The 27,938-nt window shown below is 43.1% G+C and overlaps 2 protein-coding genes across 4 annotated transcripts in view; both read left to right on the top strand.

Annotated features, from left to right (window-relative positions):
• The window catches only part of LOC117360673 (cytochrome b reductase 1), a 68,221-nt gene extending 57,934 nt beyond the window's left edge, over positions 1-10,287 (top strand). Inside the window, exon 2 of the mRNA XM_033944830.1 lies at positions 9,162-10,287. Within this exon, the coding sequence (XP_033800721.1) occupies positions 9,223-10,239 (1,017 nt within the window). The 5' untranslated portion in view covers positions 9,162-9,222 and the 3' untranslated portion in view covers positions 10,240-10,287. The remainder of the gene's footprint in view (positions 1-9,161) is intronic.
• Positions 10,288-16,360: 6,073 nt separating this feature from the next.
• Positions 16,361-27,938, top strand: part of DYNC1I2 (dynein cytoplasmic 1 intermediate chain 2) — a 209,018-nt gene continuing 197,440 nt past the window's right edge. For 2 of the 3 annotated variants that reach the window (XM_033945659.1, XM_033945657.1), the window contains exons 1-2: positions 17,835-17,988; positions 21,014-21,131. In XM_033945659.1, the coding sequence (XP_033801550.1) occupies positions 21,024-21,131 (108 nt within the window). In that variant the 5' untranslated portion in view covers positions 17,835-17,988; positions 21,014-21,023. Of the gene's footprint in view, positions 16,482-17,834; positions 17,989-21,013; positions 21,132-27,938 lie in introns of those variants that run through there. The other variant, XM_033945658.1, reaches the window with a different exon arrangement.

Raw genomic sequence — 27,938 nt, 5'->3', positions numbered from 1 at the left:
TCCCTCCGCAACTTGGCATGCTCGGCATTAGATAGGTGAGTCTCCTGCAAATATGCTATATCAATATGATTACGCTTAAACCAATTTAGTAATTTCTTTCTCTTCACGGGGGAGTGAATACCATCTACATTATAAGTAGAAAAGCGAAGATTAACCATTATCAAAGGAAGTGCGAGTTGACAAAGTAGGAAGAAATGAGAAAAAAGAAGAGAGAAGGCCTCCCCAGCTAAGAACCCCCCCTCTCTGCAAATAGGGCCCTGTTTGTAGGACAATAGCCCCCAACGTCCTCCAGCCCCGCCTGGAGAACCGGGACCACCAGAAAAAAGCTATAGGTGCAGATCTACCACTCAACTCCCCTCCCCCCCTCCACACGCATACCCATACATCCCACCACTCACCCCCCCCCTCCCCTCCAGACTCATCCCCATTCACACGACCCTGTCCCCCCTCCCCACCCCAGAGAAAGCTCCCCCAGGTCTCCCCCTGAACTTCCACCAAACCCCCAAAAAATAAAACAGCAAAACAAAATCCCCTAAGGGACAGCATAAACAGAAAACAACAGAGGGGTCATGGATCTGGGCAATCCACAATCCGATATTAGCAGTGCAAAACATGTTTCATATAGTATAACACGGTAATAAAACAACAGTATAGAACAATATCATGCTCCCCCCCCTCCCCCAGCACATACAACCCAGCTGGATGATAATACTAGGCATTCTATAGCAAGAACAGGCGAGTGTAAAGAAGGCAGAACCACAGCAGGACCCCTGCCTGTAGCACTCTCCGCTCGAGAAGTGAATGCCAACACCAGCAAGACCTTCATGAGCGCATACTCGAATCTCAGGTACTGCTGAAGCACAAGAGCTGGGAGAAAGGAAGGGGAGAGTCCAGCAGCATCAGGCCAAACAAACAGCCAGGCAGAGAGAAGAGCAAACCACCATGATGGCAGCACGACAGGCACCCCGCAGCTGCATGGACATGCCATCACCCAGTTCAAGAGGCCGGCTCTCTACCACTCTCCCCATCGGGACCGGCAACATTGAGGGCGTCGAGGAATTGCTGTGCCTCCCCTTTGGTCAGCATAGTGTGCACCTTGCCCTCTCTCCAGATCCGCAAGCTGGCAGGGTAAACCAAAGCAAAGCGGACCCCTTTGCGATGTAGGGAAGTGCAGATGGGCGCCATTTCCCGCCTCTGGGATGAAACACGTGCTGAGTAGTCATTGAAGAGTAGCAGCCGGCTTCCTTCATACATCAGAGTGCCAGCTGCCCGATAAGCTTTTAGCAATTGTTCTTTCTCTCGCCAGTTCGCATATTTGGCAATAGCCGCTCTAGGCTTGGAGTTGGACCCCGCAGCCGGTCCCAGCCGATGCACTCGCTCGCACACAAACGTGGCCGCCGATGCCTCCAGGCCGAGATGCTCCGGCAGCCAGGAGTGAAAGAAATTATAGAGGTCATCCGACGACTTCAGCTCCGGGAGCCCCACAACCCTCAGGTTATTTCGCCGATGGCGGTTTTCCAGGTCGTCCACCTTGTCCTGGAGGGCCGACACCTGGGATTGCAGGCCATCAGCTCGCCTCCGTTCCTCAAGGGCCTCATCCTCCCGGTTGGAAACACGCTGCTCCACCGCCCCCAACCTTTGAGCCTGGGCTTCAAACTTTTCGTGGATGCTCTCCACCGCCGACTGTAATTTATTTAGTCGGTCCTCCAAAGCGGTCGTGACCAGGCGAGAGATCTCCTGGGCCCAGTCTCCCACCACTGGCGGTGCAGCCTCGGGAGCCGACGCCATTTTCGGGTCCGGCGTGCAGGGTTTGCTCTTAGCAACTTTAGCCGCTTTAATGGGCATACCGGGGCTCAACCGGATCGGCAAACTCCCCCCGATGTTCCTGGCGGGAGTCCAAGTGCACTGGCCGTAGAAGGGGCGCTAAAGAAGAACGAAGAAATGCAGGTATTTGCTGTTATACAGTAATCGGAGCGCGGAGCCCAGCGGCACACGACCGATCACCACGCTCGCATCACGTGACCCACAATTTTATTTTTTATAATTGTTTCCACCATTTTGCCCGGTACTGAAGTCAGGCTTACCGGTCTGTAATTTCCTGGATCTCCCCTGGAACCCTTTTTAAAAATCGGCGCAATATTGGTCAGCCTCCAATCTTCAGGTACAACAGACGATTTTAGTGACAGGTTACAGATCACCAACAGCAGGCCAGCAATTTTATGTTCGAGTTCCTTTAGTACCATAGGATATATACCATCCGGTTCAGGTGATTTCTCACTTTTTAACTTGTCGATTTGGCTTAGTACATATTCCAGATTCACAGAGATTTTTTTCCGTTTCTCCGCATCATCACCCTTGAATACCATTTCCATCTTCCCCTACCCATGAAAAAGGTCATACATTAGATCTTGTTGCTTTTTTAGATCATACTATTCAACAAACCTCTATTGATACTGTTCGTTGGCAACAAGTCCCCTGGACTGACCATTTTCTTGGTGAATTTTCACTTCCCATTTATATGTTTCATATTCCGATACAATCTTCACAGAAAAAAACTGTCACATTTAGGAAGATTCTCTCCCTAGCTCTCCCAGGGAGCATACCATTGATGATAGCTGGCATAACTGGAGCTCCATTACAGAATGTGCCTATCAATCTTTGGTGCCAGTTATCACCAAAACAATCTCCTATGCCCAGAATGCACTGTGGTTTCTACCCATTCACAGAGCCCTAAACCAGAATTGTAGAAGGCTAGAAAAGAAATGGAAAAAATCTCTTTCTGATATAGATATAATAAATTGGAGATCTGCAATTAGAAAATATAATTTTGAACTTAGGAAAGTGAGAAAAACCTATTATGGAGGCAAAATAGCTAAGTCTAGCAATCAGAGCAATACTCTTTTTAAACTCTGGTGTACTCTGACTAATTCTGACTCAAAGTCTGAGCAATCATTATCTCCTTCTGCGGATGTCTTAGCTTTTTTTGTCAAGACAAAATTTCTCTCTTTAGGCAATCTTTTCCTGCAGGAAATATTGGACATCTCTCCTCTCATTCAAATAATTCTACACTGGAGATACCAGTTGATTGTTACTGGATACCAGTTTCTGAATACCAAGTATCCAAATTATGTGAAAAGTTGAGAAAGTGTAAATGTTAATTGGACCCTTTTCCGTCATATATTTTTTTCAATATTCCTTCTCAGGTCATAATTTGGTTGACAATTTTATTAAATTATTCACTGGAAAATGGAAACTTTACGCAATCTACAGGGCAAATAACTCTCCTTCCCCTTCTGAAAAAATCAGATCTAGACCACATTATCCCCTCACATTATCGACCAATTGCTAATATATCATTGTTGACAAAGTTGTTGGACTCAATTGTAGCGGGTCAACTTACTAATTATCTGGAGAAATTGTAATTACTTCAACCCTTTCAATATGGGTTTTGTCCTAATTATAGTACCGAAACTTTATTGATCTCTCTTCTTTTTAAAATCTAAGAACTACGCATCATGACATTTTGCTTCAATTACTTTCAGATATCGGTCTTAATCAGGTTATTCATGTTTGGTTTTCTAAATTTTTATTGTCCCGATCTTATTCAGTTAATATTGATGGTAATATTTCTAATTCCTGGCAACCTCCTTGCAGAGTTTCCCAGGGCTCTCCGCTTTCCCCAATTTTGTTCAATCTTTATATGACAATTTTGAATATTTATAAGCTGTCAGCATGGGAAACGCTTTTTACTTATGTGGATGACATTTTTATACTGATTGAGATTGACCCAAATATTACCAATTTAACTTTTAAAATAAATCACTGTATCTCTAAACTTCAAACTTGGGCTATGTCTGTCCAGATGAAGCTAAATGCAGTTAAAACTAAACTTCTGTGGTTAGGCCCAAAATTGGATCATCTTCCTTCCACTGTACTTTTGGATTCTGGAGCCTCCCTACAAATTGAGTTCTCCTCTAAGATTTTGGAAATACTTTTTGATTCTTCTCTTACTTTTAAGGATCAAATAAACTCTTTGGTTAAGAAATTTTTTTTTCAGCATTTGAATGTTGAGGAAGGTTTTGATCTAATCTATTATATTATCCCGGTTAGATTATTGTAACACCATTTATCTTGGCATCACTAAGAACTGCCTTCAAAGACTACAATTGATTTAGAATACAGCCGCAAAGTTGATCTATGGAAAGAGCAAATTCGACCATGTGACTCCTTTGCTTTTCTCTCTCCATTGGCTCCCAGTTTATTTTAGAATTCAGTTTAAGTGTTTATGTATTGTTTTTAAGATTTTACATGGTATCTTTGCTCCTCTAGTTCCTCTGCTATGGAATGTTTATAGATTTTCATATGCAAGAGGCATTCATCGATTTAAACTTTCTCTTCCTTCTAGGAAAGGAATTCAAGGAGTTAAGAATTTTAGCAGCTCTCTGGTGTTTAAATTTCCCCCACTATGGAATGAACTTCCCCTAATTTTGAGGTGTCCCAATTCCTTCCAACTCTTCCGTAAACTTCTAAAAACTTTTTTATTTGCTAAACATTTTGAAAACTAACTCTTGTATTTCAGTTTACTTTATTTTTTTTTGATTTATTGTTAACCGTGTTGAGCTTCCTTTGGTTGAAGACCCGATATATAAGATTAAGTTTTAGTTTAGATCTCTTACATCTTCTTCCGTAAAGACCGAAGCAAAGAATTCATTTAGTCTCTCCGCTATGGCCTTATCCCCCCTGAGTGCTCCTTTTGCTCCTTGATCATCCAACGGTCTCACGGATTCACTGGCTGATTTTCTGCTTCTGATGTACCTAAAGAAATTGTTATGAGTTTTTGCCTCTTTGACAAGTTTCTCTTCATATTCTTTCTTAGCTTTCTTTATCAATACTTTGCATCTAACTTGTCAGTGCTTGTGTCTCTTTATTTTCTTCATTTGGATCTTTTTCCATTCTTTAAAGGATGTGTTTTGGAAGATCACGTGATGCTGTGAGTTGAACGGCTGTGTGCTTGTTCGGCTCCGGAGCCCTGCACATCTATAAACAGCAATTAACGCACAGACGCGGGTTATTTCGGCTCCCACAACCGGCGGAATGGGTGAACATTACATGGACAGGTTTTTGGCACACTCACCCGTCGCCATGACAACTAAATCGGCGAAAAAGGATCGTGAAAAAGCGCGGTCCGGCGATGACAAGATGGCGGCCGCGCCACGTGCAGACGCATCGGCGGCAATTTTTTCACCTGAAACGCTATCGGAACTGCAACGGGTGATAATACAAGCGCTGGGGCCGCGCATGGAATCGATCTCCACTCAGCTGACCAAGTTAGAGAATTTATTGGAGGATAATGCTAAGCGCGTGACAGACCTGGAGACGAGAGTGTCGGCGGTGGAGGACGGGGCACTAGCAATGGACGCTACAGTGACAACTCTGACAACACAGCTCCGTTCCTGCCAAGATAAACTTGAGGACCTAGAAAATAGGTCTCGTCGAGGGAACCTGCGATTTATAGGCCTCCCGGAGACTATATCAGACACTGTACTCCTTTCGGTGGTGGAATCCTGGTTAGCCAGCGAGCTCCCAATGCCATCCTCTTTAGGCCCGGCCCGCTTTGAGCGGGTGCACCGCGTGGGCCCCCGAGCAGGAACAGACCAAAGACCAAGAGTAGTCATTGGCAAACTTCATAATTATAGACATAAGGTGGAGCTGCTGCGTGCCTTTAGAGCTAAAAGAGAATCTTTGCAATATGAATCCTCGCCGGTGCGCATAGGGCAGGATTACTCTGCAGCGCTTACTGAAAAGCGTAAAGTCTTTCATCTTCTCTGCTCTAAACTTGTGGAACAAAAGAAACGCTTTATGTTTCTCTATCCTGCAGTTTTGAAAATTTATCACAATGGAAAGTGGCATGTATTTGACTCTGCGGATCTAGCGAGAGAGTTTATTAATCACCCTGAAACTCCACCTGGAACTGTCTGATTACAATGTACTTTATCCATGTAAAAATCCAGTGATAGGAGTTTAATAACAATTGATTGAATGTTGCTTACTGTTTGTGCATCTTGATAGGCATATTTTAAGAGGGCAGGGCTCTGATAGCCTCTGCGATGTGATCTGCTAACCTAAGGCCTGGTGGGTTTTGGGTTAGTGCAAGAACCAGATGGGTAGGGGATTGGAGAGAGGGGGGAGGAGGGTGGGAAGGGGGGGGGGATAGCTAGGATAGGGTTGAAAGGGAGGGGGGGAGTTAGATTTTGGGATTTGGAGAGAATTGTATACTACTGTGAGCTTCTTTCTGGTGCAGTTCCTGGGTGCTTTTCCCATACATTTCCATTGCTGAAAATATTGGTGTGCTTGTTGTGGGGTTCTCTCTGGTATGGCTGGGAGCCGGGGGGGGGACCTATTCTGAGACACTGGAAATGGTATCATTTTCGGGTATATTCATGATTCCTCAGCCTTTTCGTATCCTATCTTGGAATGTGGGTGGTATTACTTCCCCAGTGAAGCGTAGTAAAATTCTTCAGCGTCTTCAACATCACAAAGCAGATCTGGCATGTCTTCAGGAGACCAGGCTTTCGGATCTTGAACACGCTAAGCTCTTAAGAAGTTGGGTGGGACAGGTTTTCTATACATCATCTACAACCAAAAAAGCTGGAGTGGTGCTGCTAGTCAGAAAGGGGTTCCCGGGGAAGGTGGAACAACTTTACCGGGACACATTGGGGAGGACATTACTTTGTAGGGTCACCATGTCAGGATCATTATTTACTTTACTAATGATATACGCTCCCAACTAATATGACCATTCCTTTTTTAAGTCCCTGGTGGGGGCCGGCCTGTGCGATCCTGCTAATCCCCTGATACTGATGGGCGACCTTAACCAGGTGCTGGATCCTACTATGGATAGAACGGGCCTGGGGCCTTCCCAGCCCTGTGGTCCAACTAAGGGAATACCTTACTTGTGTGACACATTAGACTTAATTGACCCTTGGCGAGTGATGCATCCCACGGAACGTGACTATACACATCAGTCCCGGGCACACCACACGTTTTCTCGAATAGATTACATCCTGACCTCTTCCGCATTCTTACCTAAAATACAGACTTCAGCGGTGGGACCCCTTTCGGTATCTGACCACTGTCCAATATGGATTGACGTCTTGGGAGACACAGACTTTGGGTCTGGTGGGACCTGGAGGTTTCCGTCTTACTTATTTAACAATTTGAACTTTAAGAAATATCTCACACAGAAATGGGATGACTATGTGACCTTCAACTCACAGCATCAGGACAGACCATTACTGTTTTGGGAGGCGGCTAAATCCGTACTTCGGGGGGACATCATATCTTACGTCAGTGCACATAGACACCGGATCTCCCGGGGCATTTTACAGTTAGAGCGTGAATACCAACGTCATAAACGTGCCCACATTGCGCACCCTACGCAAAAATCTCAGGAGGCCCTGATGGCGGCGCAGGTTGCATTGAACACCTTATTACATGAATGCACTCAACATTACTTTCATTACTGTAAATATAAATTTTTCAGATATGGCAATAGAGCAGGGCGCTTGTTGGCTAATTTGACTAAACCTCGTCGCCCAAACCGCTACATTTCTCGGATCCTACTGGGTTCGGGTAAGGAATTAACTTCCACCCCTGAGATTGCAGATAGCTTTTTACAGCATTTTAGGGACTTTTACGCATCTAGGGACGGTCGGGGAGGACCTGAGGTGGAGGACTATTTGATGGATGCAGGGGTCCCTAGATTGTCATCCCCAGATAGAACCTTTTTGAATCGCCCCATTCAGGGTAAGGAGATGCAGTTAGCTATTAAACAGCTTAAAGGGGGCACCTCACCTGGCCCAGATGGATTTTCCCCAGAGTTCTACAAACTTCTTAATCCTTCCCTCTGTGGTCCTCTGGAGGCATACTATAATGCGGCACTAGAGGGTGGATCCCTTCCCTTAGGGGCTAATCAGGCCTTTATTACTTTAATACCTAAACCGGGCAAACTTAGAATCATACAGGCCTATCTCACTAATTAATGTCGACATCAAAATTTTAGATAAAATATTAGCTAACAGATTATCCACTTTACTGCCGAACATGATAGTGCCAGAACAAGTGGGATTCGTACAAAATCGTCACTCGGTCACCAACGTTCGCAGGTTACTTGCTGCATTACAGCGCACTAAGGACTCTGGCACACAGGGGATATTGGTGGGACTAGATGCTGCTAAGGCATTTGACCAGGTTAATTGGACATACTTGTTCCAAGTGCTTACTTATATGGGTTTTGATGGGTGGTTCCTCGATATGCTAAATCTGCTATATACTGACCCTACAGCTAGTGTTTTGGTAAATGGTACCCGTTCTCCCATATTCAAGATAGAGCGTGGCACGCGTCAAGGCAGCCCGCTTTCCCCCTTGCTCTTCTTATTGTTCTTAGACCCCTTACTGCGCACCATCCAGCGGGACGATGTCTTGCAGGGCATGCCTGAGGGGGATTCCCAACTACGAGTATTGGCTTACGCTGATGATATCTTATTAACTCTAGGATCTCCGGATACCTCTCTTCCCAGGGCCTTAGACATAATAGACGAATTTAGTATGTACTCAGGTATGAAATTGAATAAATCTAAATCTTTGGTATTGCCCTTGACTCCGGAGGTGCGGACGCACTGGCAGTGTACTTTTCCTTTGGTATGGGCGACAGGGCATATTATATATCTGGGTATATTGATTTCTGCAGATCCTGCACAATTGTATTCCCTAAATATAGATCCATTGATTTTAACAACGGTTCAAAAATTGGAGAATTGGCGGGTCTATCCACTATCTCTACTGGGTAAAATAGCATTGTATAACATGGTGTTGGTGCCTCAATGGCTTTATGTATTCCAAATGATCCCTGTGTTACTTTCTGCTCGTCACGATAAACTGATTGGGAAGAGTTTACAGAGGTTTTTGTGGAATGGGAGGAGGGCTCGATTATCCTTGTCTCATCTGGCCCGCCCTCGGGATCGAGGTGGATTTGGGCTCCGCAATCTTAAGTTACTGTCTTGGGCGTGTCAGATGAGACATCTGAATGATTGGTTTCGAGGCACTGGACATTTCTCCGCCCCTGAACCTGAACTTTTACTTTGTGCACCTTATCACTTTAGTTATCTGCTTCATGTCTCTACATTACCGAAGCGGACATCATCAGCACGGGACCTTTTTCTCATGCCTTTGAGACGTCTATGGAGGACACTGTGCCATCAACTTCGGCTCTCATTCCAGGTGACACCTTACTTACCTTTGCGGGGCAACGGAGCATTCAGAGCGGGCCTGGACTTGGAGTCCTCAGGAGTGTGGACTTCAAGATCTAACCAATACCTGTTTCAGGTGGTCCATTCTTCGGGTTCCTTGAAAACATTTGAGGAGCTCCGGCGCGACCATGGCTGGAGGTCTACTGACTGGCTTTCCTACCTTCAGCTATCTTCATACGTGAATTCCTTACCGCGAGCCTCCCTCACTGATCGTTGTATGGAGTCCATCTCTGAAGTGTTGAGTCTCTCGGCCCAGGTACCAATTCCACTGCGATTCCACCATCGTCATCTTCAGGAACAATTGGGGGAACCTTCTTATGACACTATTGCATTACGATGGACTCAAGACTTTCCTTGTGAGGTGACTGCTTCTATGATCCGCAGGGGGTCACTTTGGGCGGTCCGGGTGACCCACAATGTACTTTTGTTTGAACTCAATTACAAATTTCTTCACCGGCTCTACAGATCTACTTCCTACCAGTTTCGTGCTAAAATGTGCACGTCAGACCAATGTCTTAAGTGTCTCCACTCACCATCCACTTTGGGTCACCAATTTTGGTCCTGTGCTAGGATCTCAGCGTTTTGGCATCAGCTAAACTTACATGTTCAACTCATGTGGACTTACAATTTTACTCTAGCTCCGATTATGCTATTTACATTGGAAAGTATTCCTCTGTCTGCACCGAAGGGATTTCAAAGTTTTCTGTCCAAGGCGGTCTTGTTGGGGAAAAAGGCGATCTTGCTTTGTTGGATAACTGCTGATTCTCCGACCCTCTCTCGATGGCGCACGCTCATGATTCACCAAGCTTCTATGGAGCGACTTGGTTTCTCTTCATTGGACTCTGCACAGGGACGGTCATTTTGCACATGTTGGTTACCTTTTTGTGACACATTGACGCCTAGAACACGTAGTCATATACTGAATGTTTAATGTATTTCTGGGAACTGCATCGGATTGTGCTGTGTATTTTGTTTTGGTTAGGGATTGGGAATGGGGATGGGAGGGTCGGATGTTGGGAGGGTGACATATTTGGTACATGGTGAAGTTATGATGGATCTTGGTATTCAAACTGTATTGTTGTACACCGTGACTTTTTGTGAGTTTGTAATTCTTTTCTGAAAATTTAATAAAATATATTTGTGGAATAAAGGATGTGTTTTTGGCTCTAATAGCCTCTTTCACTTCATTTTTTAACCACTCCGGTTCCCGTTCCCTCTTCTTTCCACCTTTGCTAATACGTGGGATACATCTGGTCTGGGCTTCCACGATGGTATTTTAAAATAACATCCATGCCTGATTTACAGTCCTAACCTTTACAATTGATCTTTTTAGCTTCTTTTTAATCATTTTCCTCATTTTATCATAGTCTTCCTTTCGAAAATTAAATGTCGCTACAGCAGATTTCTTTTGCGATGTCACTCCAGGTATCAGCTCAAATTTGATCACATTATGATCACTGTTTCCAAGCAGACACAACACAGTTAACTCCTGTACTATGCCTTGCATTCCACTAAGGACCAAATCTAAAATAACTGCCCCTCTTGTCAGTTCCTGGACCAGTTGCTCCAAGAAGCAGTCATTTATGATGTCTAGGAATTTTACCTCCCTAGCCCTCCCTGATGTAACACTAAACTAGTCAATGTTGGGGTAATTTAAATCACCCATTATAATACTGTTGCCCAATTCTCCAACTTTCCTAAGCCACTGTGTTCTGGGCTGCCTGCAGGATATTCAAGGAACAAGCATCCAGTTTAAGGAACTGAGACTTGGGAGGTGGCTGCAGAGTTTTAGCAAGAGTAGGGTTACCGGACAGATTTTCCAAAACCCGGCAATTTGTCCGGGTTTTGGAAAGCCCCAACGAGCTCCAGCCACATCTGGAGGGCCTCTGAGCCGGTAGCTTAGTAAGGGGGGGCCAGGGGTACAATCCACCCTGTGTGCCATGTTGGTGGGGGTGCCAGCAAGACTCCGCCCCCTGCCTTTTCCCATTCCTCCCCTCCATGAGTGCAGAACCCTTCCTTTTCCCCATACTTCTAGTTGAAGTTGTTGTTCGTGGCAGTCAACAACATGCTCTTCATGACCATGTCGGCTCTCCTGCTGATGTCACTTCTGGGTGCTGCGCATAGGAAGTGACATCAGAGGAAGAGCCTACAGCATCATGAAGAGCACATTGTTGACCACTGAAAGCAATAACTTCAACTAGAGGTATGGGGGAAGGCGGGAGCAGGGGGGGCACAGTGGGGCAGAGATGAGGGCGGGGAAGGGGCACCTTTCACTCTTGCTATGCCACTACTGAGCATCTGTGCTTGACATCACACACATCCGTGCATGCTCCAGCTGGAGCTCATTGAGGAAGACGAAAAGGGGCTTTGTGGGAGCAGGGCTGGTGGCAGAACTGGATGGGGCTGGGGCGGAACGGGGCCATGACCAGAGGTAGAACAGGGTAGGGCCATTTGTCCGAGGTTCTACTGCTCAAAATATGGTAATTCTAACCATGAGCAAAGAGGGGAGCAAGGATTCAGCAGTTAAGCAAGAAGAAAGCCAGGGAACCAAACCAGGAAACAGAGTTTGTGAGACAGTATGTCCCTTCCCCTTCCCCTCAATACAGTGTTCCTCTGGTGGTTCGCGGTCGGTGGTTTGCGGTCCCAGTAATTCGCGGTATTGTCTGACTGCGAACTGCCAACAAGGAGAGGGCAGCGGGAGAGGCAGGAGAGAGCAGCTGGAGTGCCGCGACCGCCTCTTCCTGCACTAAGTCGGGCCTTATCCAATCAGGATAGGCCTGGATAAGGCCTGACTTAGTGCAGGAAGAGGCGGTCGGAGCGTACCGCGAGTGATTTCCTGCACTCGCGGTACTCCGGCTGCTCTCCTGCTGCCCTCTTAAGGCTCCCCAATGAAAAACCATATGCGCGGTTTTTTGAGATTCACGGGGGTTCCTGGAATGGAACCCCCGTGAGTCTCGGGGGAGTACGGTACTGCCAATGGTCTCCTGTCATCTGTTCCTGCTGCTGCTGTGCTACTTCTTTAACCTTACACAGCCCAGGGCTTCCACCATTTCTACCTCCTGTAGCATGTAATGGGGAAATATATTTGTAATTTTTGTAATGAGAACAGTACTATTCTCCACATTCTCCCTCAGTTGAATCCCTGATCATAGCCCTCTCAATATCAGAGCTGCCAAGAGAAAGTAAGGGGTCCTTTTATCAAGGCGCAGTAGGGGGTTTAACGCGCGGAATACCATGCATTAAACCGCTTGCCATGCTAGTCGCCAACGCCTCCATTGACCAGGCATTAGTTTTTTTGCTTGCCGCAGAGGTTAGCGCATGATGAAATGTTAGACATGCTAACCCCGCTAACGCGGCTTGATAAAAGGACCAAGTTTTAAAAAGGAAATTTTCAGTTCATGATATTCCATGCTTCCACAAACCCTCCCCTTTTCCCATTCTTCTATTCAAATACCTTCTTGACTCCAGTGACCACAAAGTTGGAAGAAAAGAGCAGATGGTAGCAGCTACCAAAACTTACCCAGCCCAATTAGTAATCTTAGGAAGAAAGGGATTGGGACTTGTATACCGCTTTTTTTTATAGTATAACACATTCAAAGCGGTTTACATACAGTTACTTTAGGCATTTTCCTTATCTTTCCTGGTGGGCTCACAGTCTTTCTAATGTACCTGGGACAGTGGAGGATTAAGTGACTTGCCCAGGATCAGAGGGAGCAGTGTGGGGTTTGAACCCAATGATTCTTGGGCTCGCTCAGTTGGGGGAGGGGTGATTGATAGATTTGAACCGTAAGCACAAAAATCTAAAAATATCTTTTTGTTGCTTATTCTTTTTTTTTTTCTTCTAGTCCCACCCCTCCTAACATTTCCATCCCTTTCTTCACCTCTTAGTGTTTCTCCCCTGCAACCCTATGTAAGGGAGGTCTGTATATCACACTAATGTAAATAGATGTTCTATGTAGGTGTTTAACGTTTTACTTACATGAGAGCTTTTACTTACCTGCCTGTTTACCCAACCCCAGCAATCCTAGTTTAAAGCCTCATTTTTTTTCTTTTGCTGATGAAATTCATCAGGATAAGATTCAATAGGAAGATTACATTTTCAGTGGGGCAGAAACAGGAGTAACTCATTACAACTTTAATACAAGTGTTCTGAATTTCAATCAGCACTGAGATAGAAAGTCAATAATGGAGGAGTAAAAATGAGGCCAATGTTTTTCAACTGCAATAAATTCTGAAGATTTCACAGCAAATAGAGAGAAAACCAGCCTTCTGGTTATTTTAATATCAGCCACATGAAGTGTATAGTGATGTCTGCCTCAATCATTGTCCTGTGAGACTGGGAAAGTTGAAACTGAGCCAGTTTTGGGCCTGAATCTCTTGCAATGTGCTACATCTTCCCATGTAGCTCCCCCTGTCTAAGCTCATAGAGTTTAAAATTTCTTATCTAGTGGTCAATATTCAAAAGGGTTTAACTGAGCAGAGGAGGGCCCCTTTGTCTCTTGCTGCTTGTTTTTTGAAGGATAGTTTAGCTAAGTTTTTAATGGTTGTTTTAAATAATCTTTTCACATAGGATATTTAGTGTCCCCTCTTGGGGGGGGGGGGGGGTGCAGTACACAGTGATTCTGATTTGTTTCACTATTTCTTTGCAGCCTGAGCATCTTCTTTCTATTATCTTTTATGTATTTTTCTTTATTTCAAAGCATTTATAGCCCACCAATCACTATTCTCCTCAATGGGTCATACCACTACCACCACAAAGAGGGGCATTTTTGAAAGAATTGGGACATTCTGCTCATAATGTCCAAAAAAAACCCCAATCCATCTCATACCAATTTTTGAAATGGACTGGAGATGTCCATCCTGAACAACTAATTTACAAACTGACCCCCCCCTCCCCTTTTACTAAGGTGCAGTAGAAGTTTCTATCATGGCTCAGAGCGTTAATGCTCCAACGCTCATAGAATTCCTATGAGCGTCAGAGCAGCATCAGAACATTTAGCTCCTCGGGCTGCAGTAGAAACCTCTACTGCGGCTTAGTAAAACAGGGTCTGAACCATTTAAATTATAAATGGGGGAACACGGAGCATAGGGATGTCTGGCAGCATTTTTATGAAAATGGCCACAAACATATCCTTGTAGAATAGAGGAATAGCCTAGTAGCTAGTGCAGTAGACTGTAAACCAGAAGCATAACCAGATTTTGATGTCAGGGGGAGCAAGGCACCATTTCATTCATAATCCATCTGAGGGAGTGGCTTCACCCCATCTAACTATGTCTCTGCTGTTAACGAAGGGACTTTGTTTTGGTAAATGTGATTCCAACAAGAAAAGACACATCTACTGTACCTGAATATATACCACATGAATAGCTTTCAGGCTTCCATGTGTCTTATATCTCTAGGTACAGTAAGTATTTTATGCTCCTGGAGGGAGCACCAGGGAAAAAATTAATAGCATTAAAGTAGGACTTGAACTTGTGTTCCTTGGTTTATAGTCTTCTTCACTTACCGCTAAGCTACTCCTCTGATCTGCTTGCTACTTTTTCAGAATGGCCATAATACCTGCAGCACAAAGAGTCTGGATTTCCTTTCTAGTTTCACTGTCAGAAGAGTGGGAGGAGGACAGCTGCTCAATCAGAGCAACATTTTAAAAATTAAATGTAACTGACACAGGTCTAGATAAAAATGCCCTTCTTTTTAGACATGGATATTTTTCCCCCTTCATAAATTGATGTTGGATGTCTTAATATTGGACTCTCTTTAGTCCCACCCAAAACACACGCACAATACTCTCCTTGCTGTTTGGATGAACTGCGGTGTGAAACATCCAAATTCTGACTTTCCAAAATCAGGATTTAGATGTTTTTAGCAGATGGAAGATTTTAAGGCATCTTGAGGTGTCCATCTGTTCTGAAAATGAGCACCATAGTAAAACAATATATATATGACAAATAAATATATAATTCATAATTAAAACATAAAAACAGAGAAAATCCCTAACCTAAGACAACTCAGCAAATTCAAATAAAAATGTCTTCAACTTTTTCTGGAAATTCAATAAAGCGCATCCTGATGAAGCTCTATTTGAAGTTTATTCCAGCCCTTAACTCTTGCAACTGAAAATATGAAGATTGTATAAGTTTTATTAAAGACATTTCAGCATATGTGAAAGTCCAGCAACTGCAATTATGCTGATCGAAGATCGTGGGTAGGCACATACCAATGGATCTTCAAGTCGATAGGATAGTTTGTATATAAATATTTTAAACCAGAACCAATAGATTAAAGTGCAAATAATATTTTATAGACTACCAAAAAAACTCGAGTAATGTGCTAGGAAATCCAGCAATCTACTATCACCCAAGCAGCTGCTTTCTGCATTGATTGCAAGGGTCTTAGGCATACAGCTAGGAGACCAGGCCTTTATTTAAAGTATGAAAACCATACCCTTTTATTGCATACACTTGCCATAAAGGGATCCTATATGTTCACCCCATACCTTTTTGAATTCTATCATTGTTGTTGTTCCCACTACCACCTATGGAAGAACATAGGCACCTATTTTTCTTTATAGAATATTAGCATAACAGCAAAAGCCCATGCCAACAATATTGGTGTGAGCATTTAAACCAGTCATTGAGCTGGTGTAAAGCTTGCACTTAAATGCTGGACTTACTTGCATAGCTTATAATATTTTATAAGTTTTGTGTATAAATGTGAGCCCCACTTGTGCTCCACCCAGACTCTACCTATTTATACACCTACTTGTAAAATAAAATGCTACGTAAGATATGCATATATTTACAGAATACCACTTAGGCAGAGTTTTGGCATTTATGTATGTTAACGTGTCACCCTGGGCAAGTCACTTAACCTTTCATTACCCCAGGTATATGTAAACTGCTTTGGTTGTATCACAGAAAGGTGGTAAATCAAGTCCATTACTCTTTACGTTATAAAATTAGCTCCATCTGCACAGATAAGCAGTTTATTTAAGTTAGATCACCTGCAGTTGCTCTTGGAACTTCAAGTTCAGCGCTGCAGGCATCAAATCAATCTTCATCATGCTGAGGGACTAATCTTTTGCGGATGACACGAAGATAGCTAATAGAGTGAATACCCTGGAGGGACTAGAAGCCATGAGAAGAGATCTCCAAAAATAAGAATGGTCAAAGGTCTGGCAGTTAAACTTTAATGCGAAGAAGTGCAGATTGATGAACTTTGTGTGCAGAAATCCAAACGGAATGTATGAGATAGGAGGAGAGAGATTAATAAGCATAGCTCAAAATAGGGACTTTGGGATAATAGTATCTGAGGATCTCAAGATGATGAAACAACGTGGTAGTCATGGCCAGAAGAATGCTGAGCTGCATAGAGAGGGGTATAGACAGCAGAAGACAGGAGGTATTGATGCTCCTGTTTAAGGAACTGGTGAGGCCCCCACTCGGGAGTATTGTGTTAAGTTTTGGAGGCCTTAAAAGGATTTGCACCACAAGATTTATGAGGAGAGACTTGATGATCTGAACAAGCACACACTGGAGGAAAGGAGAAAAAGGGGTGATATGATACAGACATTCAAATATTTGAGAATATTAATATACAAACAAATCTTTTACATAGGAGGGAAGGTGGTAGAACAAGAAATTATGAATTTAGCAGGGGAGCAGACTAGGAATAATGTCAGGAAATACTTTTTCACAGAGAGGGTGAAAGATGTCTGGAATGCTCTCCCTACATTACAATCCTGGTGGAAGTGATGGAGACAAAAATATTGATGGAATTAAAAAATGTGTGGGATAGGCACAAAGAATCCCGAAATAGGATAGTATCAAAACCTAACAAACTGCTATAATTTCATTTATGATGTGTAGGCATGGTGCTTAAGTGACAGCTCCAGCAGTGGGGAAGTGAAGCCATTGCCAGATGGACTTCTACGTTTGTGTCCTGTATATGGGAAGACAGATCTGAAGGAGCTGGAGTAGGTTTAATGGCACGACTATAGTTGGGGAAGTAGGGCCAGCAAGGCAGATTATTATTATTTTTTTGACGGAGCCCTGAAAATGGCAAGGATGAATCAGGATCAAGTGTCGTTTAAATACAGATCTTGCATATCTCGGAGGGAGGGAAATACATAGTGGAATTTTGCAAGTAAAATTTAATAACATACTGGATTGCTTGTTCAACATTGCCTTGATAATGAATATAGGGGCAGACTGGATGGACCGTCCATGCAGGTCTTTATCTGCCGTCATTTACTATATTATTAAACCATATAATACATGCTAAGTAAGCATATATACAAGTACCTTAACTTTAATAATAATAATAAATAAGTCTTCAATAATATAATAGTTTTCAATGTTCGACTGCTGTACTACATCTTTTTTGTTTGTTCAGTGAAAAGTACCAGACTATCATAACGGCATATGTTTAGAGTCGAGGGTGATAAGATGTCTATTAGAACCTCATCGTGCATAATCTTCCATTTTCATTTGCTGAACGTCAGACATTGGCCACTTTCTCTTTCCATCACAGGCAGGGCCGCTTTGCGATCCTCTACTTTCTGTCCGTCTCTGCTCGCCGTACGATTCCGTCATTCCCTGTGTGTGTGTCCCGGCAGGGCGGAGGCTGCTGTTTGGCGAAACGGTTTAGCAGTTCGGAAGCCGGTTTCGGCCACGTCAGGTTGGTGCCACCACCTCCTCCTCTTTCAGTCAGGCATTCGTTCCTTCTCACACCAGTTTAGTGGTCCGAATCAGGAACCGGAGCTCGGAGTCTGAGCAGCTGAGACAAAGCCGCTTGGGATTCAACCTGGCCTCCATACCGTGCGGGGCAGTAGGGAGGGCGGTTGGGTGTGACAAGGTTTCTGTCCGGTGCCGGGCCTGGGTGGGACTGCAGTGTGCCAGAGAAAGCAGCTGATCCATTGCTTTACAGTCTTTTGGGTAGTACAGAGCCTTAAAAATAAAATAAAAAAACCGAATTCTATACACGTGAGAACAGGTTGGGATGATGATACAAAAAATATTAGCCTGGAAATAAATATCGGGTTAGGAGCGTTTTAAAAAAATTTTTGTATTGGGTGATGCTTAGCACAAATAGCATGTAAATCATATGCATGCTATTTGTGCGGAGTTGCCCAGTAAAAGAGGGGAGGAGCTGTGCCTGACAGCTGCTCAGAAGAGGAGCTGATCGGTAGGCACAGCTCTTCTGAGCAGGCCCAGTAGTCCCTTGGCCGCTGCCAAAAACCTCTTCTCCTCCTGCCCGCAATCAGCTGAATTGGCAGGGAGAAGAGGGAGCTGTGATTTTGAGCCACAATCAGCTGAATCGCCTGCGGCCTCATCTGGTCAGGGCTCTAGTATCTACTCAGCTGGTGGCAGGGGAAAAATAGATTTGGGCTTCTGTTTTTTTTTTTATTGCTGGATATGGGTGCAGCTGTTGTACGCGTGTATTCTGCACATAGGTGTGAGACATACACACGACATACACAACGCATGCAGCTCCAGACCTGCCTGTAAATTTTGCCTGTAAAAGGTGGCATTTCCTTTTGAATATTTCAAGGAGTAATGTTGGGAAATTCTTCTTTATAGAGAGGGTGGTTGATGCCTGGAATGTGCTCCCGAGGGAGTGTTGAGGAAAACGGTGACAGAGTTCAAAAAAGCATGGGATGAACACAGAGGATCTCTAATCAGAAAATAATGGTATATTTTGAAGAACTAAGGCCAGTACTGGGCAGACTTGAACAGTCTGTGTCCTGTATAATGTATATGGCCATTCAGTTGAGGATGAGCTGGGATGGTTTAGAAGGGCTGAAGTGAGCTTTGATGAAGACTCCAGTAGATGGAATCCAGGCACATTACCAGACAGAGGTAGATATTGAATAGAATAGGTGATAGTATTGAGCCTAGTGGTACCTCGCAAGTCAGTGCCCATGGTGGTGATGAGTTGCTGCCAAACCATATGGATTGTTGCCTGCCTGATAGGATCTGAACAACTCAAGTTCTGTTCCATTGATACTGGTTTCGCTTAGTGACTTTCTTCTAGCAGCATACCTTTGTAAAAACCCACCTTAGTGAAATTTGGTTGATTTGTTTTCATAGTATAGTAAAACCTTGGATTGCAAGTAACTTGGTATGCAAGTGTTTAAGCAAAACATTTTATTAAATTTTAACTTGATATACAAGCAAAGTCTTTCAATACAAGTACATACAGTATACATGTGTCACATCATCACAACTGAGCTGATGGTTCTTCTCTGTCTGGCACTGCGGGAAAGTAGTGACTGTGCTAAACAAACGAATCGTCTGAGTTTCCATTATTTCTTATGGGGAAATTTGCTTTGATATGAGTGTTTTGGATTAGAAGTATGTGTTCAGAACGAATTATGCTCATAAACCAAGTTTTTACTGTACTTCTCTTTGCCTTTATGTTGAAAAACATTTCTGAAAGTTGACATATTTCAATAAATTCAGAATAAAAAAACCTTTTTTCTATCTTTTGTTGTCTGAGCAGTTTATTTTTCCATTCACTTAGATCCCAGAGTCCCTTTTTCTGCTGTTCTTGGTTTTTTTCATAACTGTTTTCCTAGGATCCTCTGCCAATTTTACGTTTTGTTCTTATCTGTCCTGTCCAGCTTCTCCCCTCTGTGTCCCTCTCCATTCCCCAGAACAAAAAGATTTTGATATTTGACTACATTTAAGTTGGATTTTTTGTTTGTTGCCTCTCTATTCCCCTGCATCCATTATCCCTCTGTCAGAATGTTCCTGTGTCTAACAGTCCTTATGTGCCCCTGTCTCAATGCACTCTTCCCATCAAGCATTCTTCTCCTTGTCTGTCCCTCTTCATGCCCAGCATTGCTTTTCACTTATGCTGTGTAATACTGAGGTTCTTTTCTTCCTTACTGAGCTGAATTTTTTCTTGTTTGCTTTGAATGAATGTTTTTTTGAGTGAAGGCGTATGCCATATTTCATTATATGATTGTTCAACTGTGCTATTTAATTTTGCTCAGAACGAGAAAGTGACCTGGATAAGAGTTGTATTAAGACTCAGTACATTAATCCAATTTACATGTCAAACCAATAGGAATAATTAGATAGGAGCTTTCTAAATCCATATTGTTTTGCCTCTAAAATGGAATAAAAATATGAATTACAAAGTGGTCTTATTTGTTACTTAGTGAAACTATTAAATTCCAAATTGTGGTGAAGTGGGAAATCAACTCATTCAAATACAAAAACTGCACTTTTTTCTATCTTTTGTTGTCTGAGCAGTTTATTTTTCCATTGTGGGCGGAGGTGGTTTGAGCATCGGGTTCTACCAGTAAGACCTGAGGCTTTTTTCTTACGTTGGAGTGGGACTCTTGGTACTATAAGTAGAGTTTTTGTATTTGAATGACTTATTTGTTACTTGACATTTGTTTATTTTAGCCAAAACTGCAGCTTATATTGAAGAATATTTCCAGATTTGTTTTTTTTTAATTAAATCTTTATTGATTTTCAATTTAAGATTAAAGTATTACACTTGTGCAGATTTGTTTGTTTTTGCCAACCTGCTGCAACTTTTGCTATTCTGTTAACAACATGTGAAATACTGCTTGCTCACTCATAAGGAGAGGAGGTTGTGAAGATGTAAGATGAAAAATCTCTATGAAATGACCAAGTGTGTGGTTTTTTAAAAATTTTACCTTTTAAAGCCTCCTTTTCTGTTTGAGTAGGAGTCCAATCATGTCTGACAAGAGTGAGCTGAAGGCAGAGTTGGAGCGCAAGAAGCAACGTTTGGCTCAGATAAGGGAGGAAAAGAAACGGAAGGAGGAAGAAAGGAAGAAAAAGGAAGTAAGTGAAAATGGTTTAAAGAAAGTGTTCTGAAAGGTGTTCTGATGACTTCTATTTCCTGTCCTCCAGGTGAACTCAAGGCAAATTACAGTAAATACAAATAACAGACAAATAAAGATCAAATCTCAAGATACATTTAAGATACAGTATAAATCCCCATTTATATTCTCTATAACTAGTGCTACTCCTCACTCACAATATAAATATTTGCAATCTTCCTGTTCCCCCCCAACACAAAAAATAAGAAAAATATTATCTAACACTCATAATTACTCTTGGTAACAATCTACAATAGAGAGCTCTGTATTGTAATTTGCACTTTGGTGATATCATTTGGGAGAAAATAGGGCTGCAGAAGACAACTGCGACCAGAACAACTGATAGAAGTAAAATTAGTAAGAATCAAAGTTGGCTGGCTTCCCAGATTGGCATCAACTAAGGTGGGACCAGAGCATTCAGGTCCAATACCAAATTCAGGCAGACAAATAGGGGAGGTTCAGACTGGACAGTAGGCTCTCTGCTGCCATTATTTGAGAGTTCAAAGGTCCCAAGAGCACTCAAAAGGGAATACTCCTTTATATCAGGGCTTATCAACTCGGACCTCAGAACAGCCCAGCCAGTCAGGTTTTCAGGATTACAATAGATATGCATAAGAAACATTGATCAAGAAATCTATCTTGCGATCCTGACTCTAAGGTCTTGTATCTGAACTAGCAAGTTGCTTGCAGAAAACTGTCAATCAATAATTTCAACTCTGTCTCCTTCTCAGAGAGCTGCTCCTGTCCCCTCAGTTTGTTTTCTGCAAGCAAGTTGCTCAGAAGTGTTTTTGTTCAGCTGCGGTTTTATTATTTTCAGGTATTTTTTCCTCAGTTTTCTTTGGCGGCTCAGTGCCTGGAGGTTCCCAATTGGTGGGACTTTTACCTGGAAGAAGACGCAGATTCGCCCGGTGGAAGTCTGTTGCTAGCAGGATTAGTCCTTGGGGACACCTATTTAGCCAGCCTGCTTTTATATTTTTTGAGCTCAGGGGCCATCTTCTGTGTAGCTGCTCACATCCCTCATTTATTGTTTATTTAAAGCTTTTATACCGCTAACTAATGACTATGAAGTCAATTCAGAGTGGTTTATACAATCAGTTTTGATGAAAATATGAACATTAACTTCAGTAATGATGGTACACGAGTTACATTACATTACATAACATTAGTGATTTCTATTTTGCCATTACCTTGCGGTTCAAGGCGGATTACATCCAAACTAAAACAAAAATTACATTCAAAATTTGAAGGAATAGAATAAACGATGACATAGAATTTTTAAGGTAATATATATTGAGTAAAGAGTTACCAAATGGAAGTGGAAGTCTTTAGGAGATAAGAATAGGGTGAAATTATAGGTTTTAGATAACGTTTGGTAGATAAAAGAATATTAGAGAGATCTAAGGGTAAATAGAGTGTTGGATATTGGGTTGGGATTGGTTGTGCTGGATAGGTTTTATGTGTTTTTTGAAGAGTATGATTTTAATATCTCTCCTGAAGGCTTTGTAGTTTGTAGTCGAAGATAACAGAGTGGTGATTTGTCTGTCCATTTTAGCTGCTTTGGAGGCTATTAGGTTATCATAAAGTTATCATAGAGTTAAATGAGTAATGATGGTACATAAGTTATAATATCTGAACTATACACAAGGAGTACCACTACACTGCAGAAGTTATGAAAAAAAGAGCTTAGAAGAATTAGATTGTTTCTGAAATGTCCATTATACATATACAAATCATTTACTAAAGTCTTCATTCCTTTCTTGAACTTTTTGGTATCTTTCTAGTTTTAATTCCTTTGGTAGGGAGTTCCACCACATTGGAGCCATCGCTGGGAACATTCTTTTCATGACACTTTTGTATTTAATGTCTTTGAACGATGGTATTTCCAATAAGTATTCTTGACTTGAGTGAAGTGTACGTATTGTAGTATGGTTTTGTAGTCTGGTTGCTAAGTAATGTGGATCTGAAAGATGAATGAATGTGTGTCAACAGCATGATCTTGAACTTCACCCTACTTTCATTAGGGAGCCAGTGTAATTCTTTCAGAATCAGAGTGGCACTTGTATGTTTAGATTTTCTCAGCAGAAATCTTGCTGCTGCATTCTGTACTATCTGTATCTGTTTGATCATGTACTTAGGAATGCCTAGCAGGATTGCAATTCAATAATCCAAAATAGAAAGTACTAGGGATATTATTACATTGGACATTTCTTGATAGTTCAGATATGGTTTTAGTCCTCTGACCCAGGAGAGTTTGTCATAAGCATTTTCACAATGCATTGAATTTGTATTGATGTGTCTAAGTTTGGATTCAGCCATACCCCTAGGTTTCTCACATTCTCCATGGATTATCTAAATGGAGCCCAAGCTCAGTGAAAAACACTGTTTAAACAACATTTCTCACTAATTTTCAAGGTGCCTTCCGGCGCCTAAACAATTGGCACTGGAATTGCACCTCCATAGGTGCTTTACAGTGCCTAATGCCACTATAGGCATGGCTAATGCTGGAAGTGGCATTAGGCACCATAAAGCGCCTACCGAGGTGCAATTCACATCAAAGTTAGGCGCCAGAAATGTAGGCATGTAAAATCCTGACCTACATTTCCAGTGCCTACCTTTGCTGGAGGTGTGATTCTCTAACCAATGCTGTTGCATGATTGACACGCGATCAGTGGCTGCTTTTCAGGCTGCCTCCGACAATGGCACTGGTTAAAGAATCTGGGCCTGCATGCTTTGTGGCTGTTATCTGACTGAAATACCTTCTGCTATAGCAATGCTTAGATTTTGGATCTGACTGGGCTCACTGTGAAGCTTTTGTAACCTGAAGAGAAATCATTTTTACAACATCCATTGCTGACCTCAACTGAAAAAGGGTGAGAAGTGAATTTTTATAGTTCTAGGGATTAGACAGGATTATCTTTGGCTTGCAAAAAGGGTTGGTTATAGTCAGGGACTGTGGTAATTAGCCTAGGTCAGAGGTCGGCCACATATTTTTCTTTTCCCCAGTGGCTGTGGCTCTTCTCCCATGTATAGATAGGCCCTTCAGACCTACTGAAGTACCTGGGTGTCCAGCGGGGGTCTTCCTGGCAGGAGCACAACCCTCGCTCCTCACTGCAGCTTGCGGTACTACAGGAAATGCCGCGAGCAGCCTTGAAAGGTCACGGCAGTCATTTTAGAAGGCAGCCGCAAGGTGTCGCAAGCAAAAAGGCAGCGCTCGTGCCACAAAGACCCCTGCTGGACCACCAGGTACTTCGATGGGGGGTGCTATCTATATATGCTGGGGTAGAGGGGGCAGGGATGAGGGTGTTGTTGGGTTGAGATTAGAGGTCTGCACGGGAACAGGGATTACAGGAATCCCGTGGGGATCCCTCCTAGGTTCACAGGACTCCCGCAGGGATCCCTCCTAGGTCCACGGTACTCCCACGGGGATCTCCCCTAGGTCCACGGGACTCCCACGGGGATGGACGCTGGTTCTCCGGGGTTCCCACGGAAATGCCAGCCTACCTTTGTTCCAATGTTCCTTCTAAGCTTCTTTGATCCCTCAGCGTACCAGTTGCTGATTGCCACTCACATAGGAGAGCTCTGTACATCCACCAGTCAGGGAGACAGAGCTAGACCTTGATGGCCAGTCATGAGCACTTCCTTGTAGAAGTGCTCCCAGATTGGTGGATGTGCAGAGCTCTCCCAACAGTGAGTCTTGGTGTGAGACCTCTCCTCAAGAATCTCGTTGGCTCAAGCCTGCCACCACTCACTGCAGCTGTTCAGAGGAGCAAGGCAGAGGCTGGGCAACATAACTCTGCAGCTCCGGAGCCAGACTACCCTGCATTAAACTGCTTCAACCCAGCAGGTACCAACATTAAATATGTAACTTTAAAAAAAAGGGTGGTGGGGGAGAGAATTGCTGCACTGGGTATCTTCTTTCTGTTCATCAAATTCTGGGGTAGCATTTTGTTGATATGCCAACTCCACCTGACTGGGGAGAGGGAGGGAGAAGGGGTATTGGTTCTATGCCTGTTCTGGCAGATGTCTGACTTTGTTTTGAATTTTCTGTAGAACTCAATTAAAACTAAAATCAAAACTATCAGAAGTAATTGCTGCTTTTAATGGGGACAGGTAATTTTTATGGGGGACAGAGGGGATTCCTCGCAGGGACGGAGGAGATTCTGATGGGAATAGGCGGGGATAGGCGGAATTCTGGTGGGTACGGATGGAGATGGGCAGGATTCTGGTGGGAACGTGTGGGGATGGGTGGGAGTTATGTCCCTGCGGGACTCTCTAGCTGAGATGCCACGAGAGGGCCATGCTTCTGCCCCGAAGACCCCCCTGCCAGACCCGGTACCTAGGTAGGAGCTTGGGGGGAGGGGAGAATCATGGAGTTGGGAGAGAGATCAAAAGGTCAGGGCCTGGAGAGGGAAGATAGCCTTGGCTATGGGTTGGGGAGATGGAGGGAGGGAATGATGAGAGGTGTAGAGACCTGTGAGTGATTGGAGGGGAAAGAAGCTAGACCTTGGGGAGAGAAGAGAGAGAGAACTAGAATATCTCAAGACCCCTTCTCTACCCATTGCGGCTCTATGTAAATCTAGGGTCAAACATTTAGGATAAAATGACTCTTTGCTTTAAAATGGTTGCCGACCCCTGGCCTATACCATATTTATAGCTGCTGATTCATAATCTCTTCTCAGGAAATCTTAGTAATGTAACAATACATATACTGTATTGTGTGGAGTTATTTTATTTATATTTACTGTGTTATAAATTGTTTGCATATATATATATATATATATTTGTAATTATTAGTATATGTTTGTACTGATTGCAATATCTTTCTAAGACATTTGTTTATTCTTCTAATAGATAAGATTTTTTCATACATTGGCATCATTCTTCCAACAAGATAGCAGTACACCTTAAACAACCCTTACAGCAACACAAACAACCCTTCATATGTTAGATAAGGTAGCAACTAATTCTATCTACTCCCAACTTGACATGTCTATCTGGAATAATCCTACTCTTAAACATAAAAATAGATAATTGCCGGTATCAGCTGACTTGCAATTTCCTGCTGCCGTCATGTATGCTGGGACTCCTGACTTCGCCTATTGGCAAATACGCAAAGGCAGGAGTCCCGGCATATGCGATGGCAGCAGGAAGTTTCAAGTCAGCTGACGCCAGCGCCTCTCTTCCTGCCCAGATTATGAGAACGGGTACAAGACCGTGGGCCGCAAAATAACACCTAGGGGCCGCAGGTTTGAGACCGCTGATCTACTAACTAACTCCGCAGGAAGCATTTCAATCCCCCAAAGTAACTTGCTCAACTATGTACTCTTCTGGAATTGTCCAGATAACCTCTTATGTAATCCGCCTTGAACCGCAAGGTAATGGCAGAATAAGTCACTAATGTAATGTAATGTAATTATTAATCTTTCCATGCCATCATTCATAACATATCAAAGTGGCTTACACATTTTTTAATAAAAAAGAAAATAGAGCATAGTGCTTGTGCCACTTCTTTCTACCTACACCACCCCAACAGCAGCAGTCATTGGGTTTGATGCCCCCCAGGAATCCCAGAATATCAATCTCGAAGGTCTGTTGAAATAAATAGACATTATAAGCTGAATAGTTTCTAGGTAACAAGCTCTCAAAATTGAAGCATCTGGGAGCAGAATTCCAAAGTCAAGAAACAAGGATATAAAAAGCAGATAACATGTCAAATTAAGACAAGGCCAAGCAGGAGGAAGAACTGCTAACAGCTTATTGATTGACTGTGGAGAATCAAGTAGAATGAAAGCACTGAAAAAGGGAGCAGGTTCACCAGAGTGTTCCACTTTATAAGTCAACTAATAATTTGGATTTTATCCTAAAAACCACAATAATTGGTGCTGCTTCATGAAGAGAAGAATAATGTGCTATAAGAATTCACATTATAGAGAGCCTTACTGCAGTTTCTAGTGCAAGAGAAACATATTCTGACCAATGGGTTTATGTATCTTCACTCTTGAGAACTTGCAGAAGGCAAAAGACATTTTTCTTAACTCTGCCTCCCTGTCCCAGAGGGCAGTGCCTTAGTTCCTCAGTTTTCTCTTCTGCAAGCGAGTTCAGGAGATGTCTTTTCATCTGCTTTGCATTTGATTTCTTATTTTGGGGTTTTTATCCAAGTTTTGAGGCTTCCTTGTGCTGCAGAAGTTCCCAATAATCCTGGGACAGCTCTGCCTGGGAGAAGATACAGATGCTGATTTCAGTGGTCTGTAGTTGAGAGGGCCACCCTTTTACAGGGCACCTGCCTAGCTGAACACTTGGGATAACTTGAGGGTCAGTCCCCTGAGAACTCAGCTCATCCTGACTTGTTCAGGTACTGGAGAGCAAGCTAATCATGGCCCTGTTTCGGTCTGGAGGACTTTGTGGATGCCGGCTGTGTCCTCCTAACCCCCCCCCCCCCAAAAAAAAAAAATGCTTGTGAAGCTAGAGGGGTCGAGGGTTTCAGACCCTTGAGATCTGAACATGATCTGATTGAGTAACATGATATGATTAATTTTGGCTGAATTTAGCAATTATACAATCATAAAATTATTGATTGAAATAAAGTGTATTTCTGACTTGGCTTCTGAGAGACTGAGCCATCTGTTTCCAGAAGGTGTTAAGTACATCTATTCAGTGGAGAACAAAGAATCACAGGGTGTGTAGTCCCTTATTTCTTCAGACCACAATCACAAACAACAGTGTGAAGTGAACTGCCCCAGTCTGCAAGGACAATACTTAGTATTGGGAC

This window comes from Geotrypetes seraphini, chromosome 5, assembly GCF_902459505.1.
Source record: "Geotrypetes seraphini chromosome 5, aGeoSer1.1, whole genome shotgun sequence".
Lineage (NCBI taxonomy): Eukaryota > Metazoa > Chordata > Amphibia > Gymnophiona > Dermophiidae > Geotrypetes > Geotrypetes seraphini.
The sequence above is the reverse complement of the archived record's forward strand: the minus strand, read 5'-3'. Positions and strand labels throughout refer to the sequence as shown.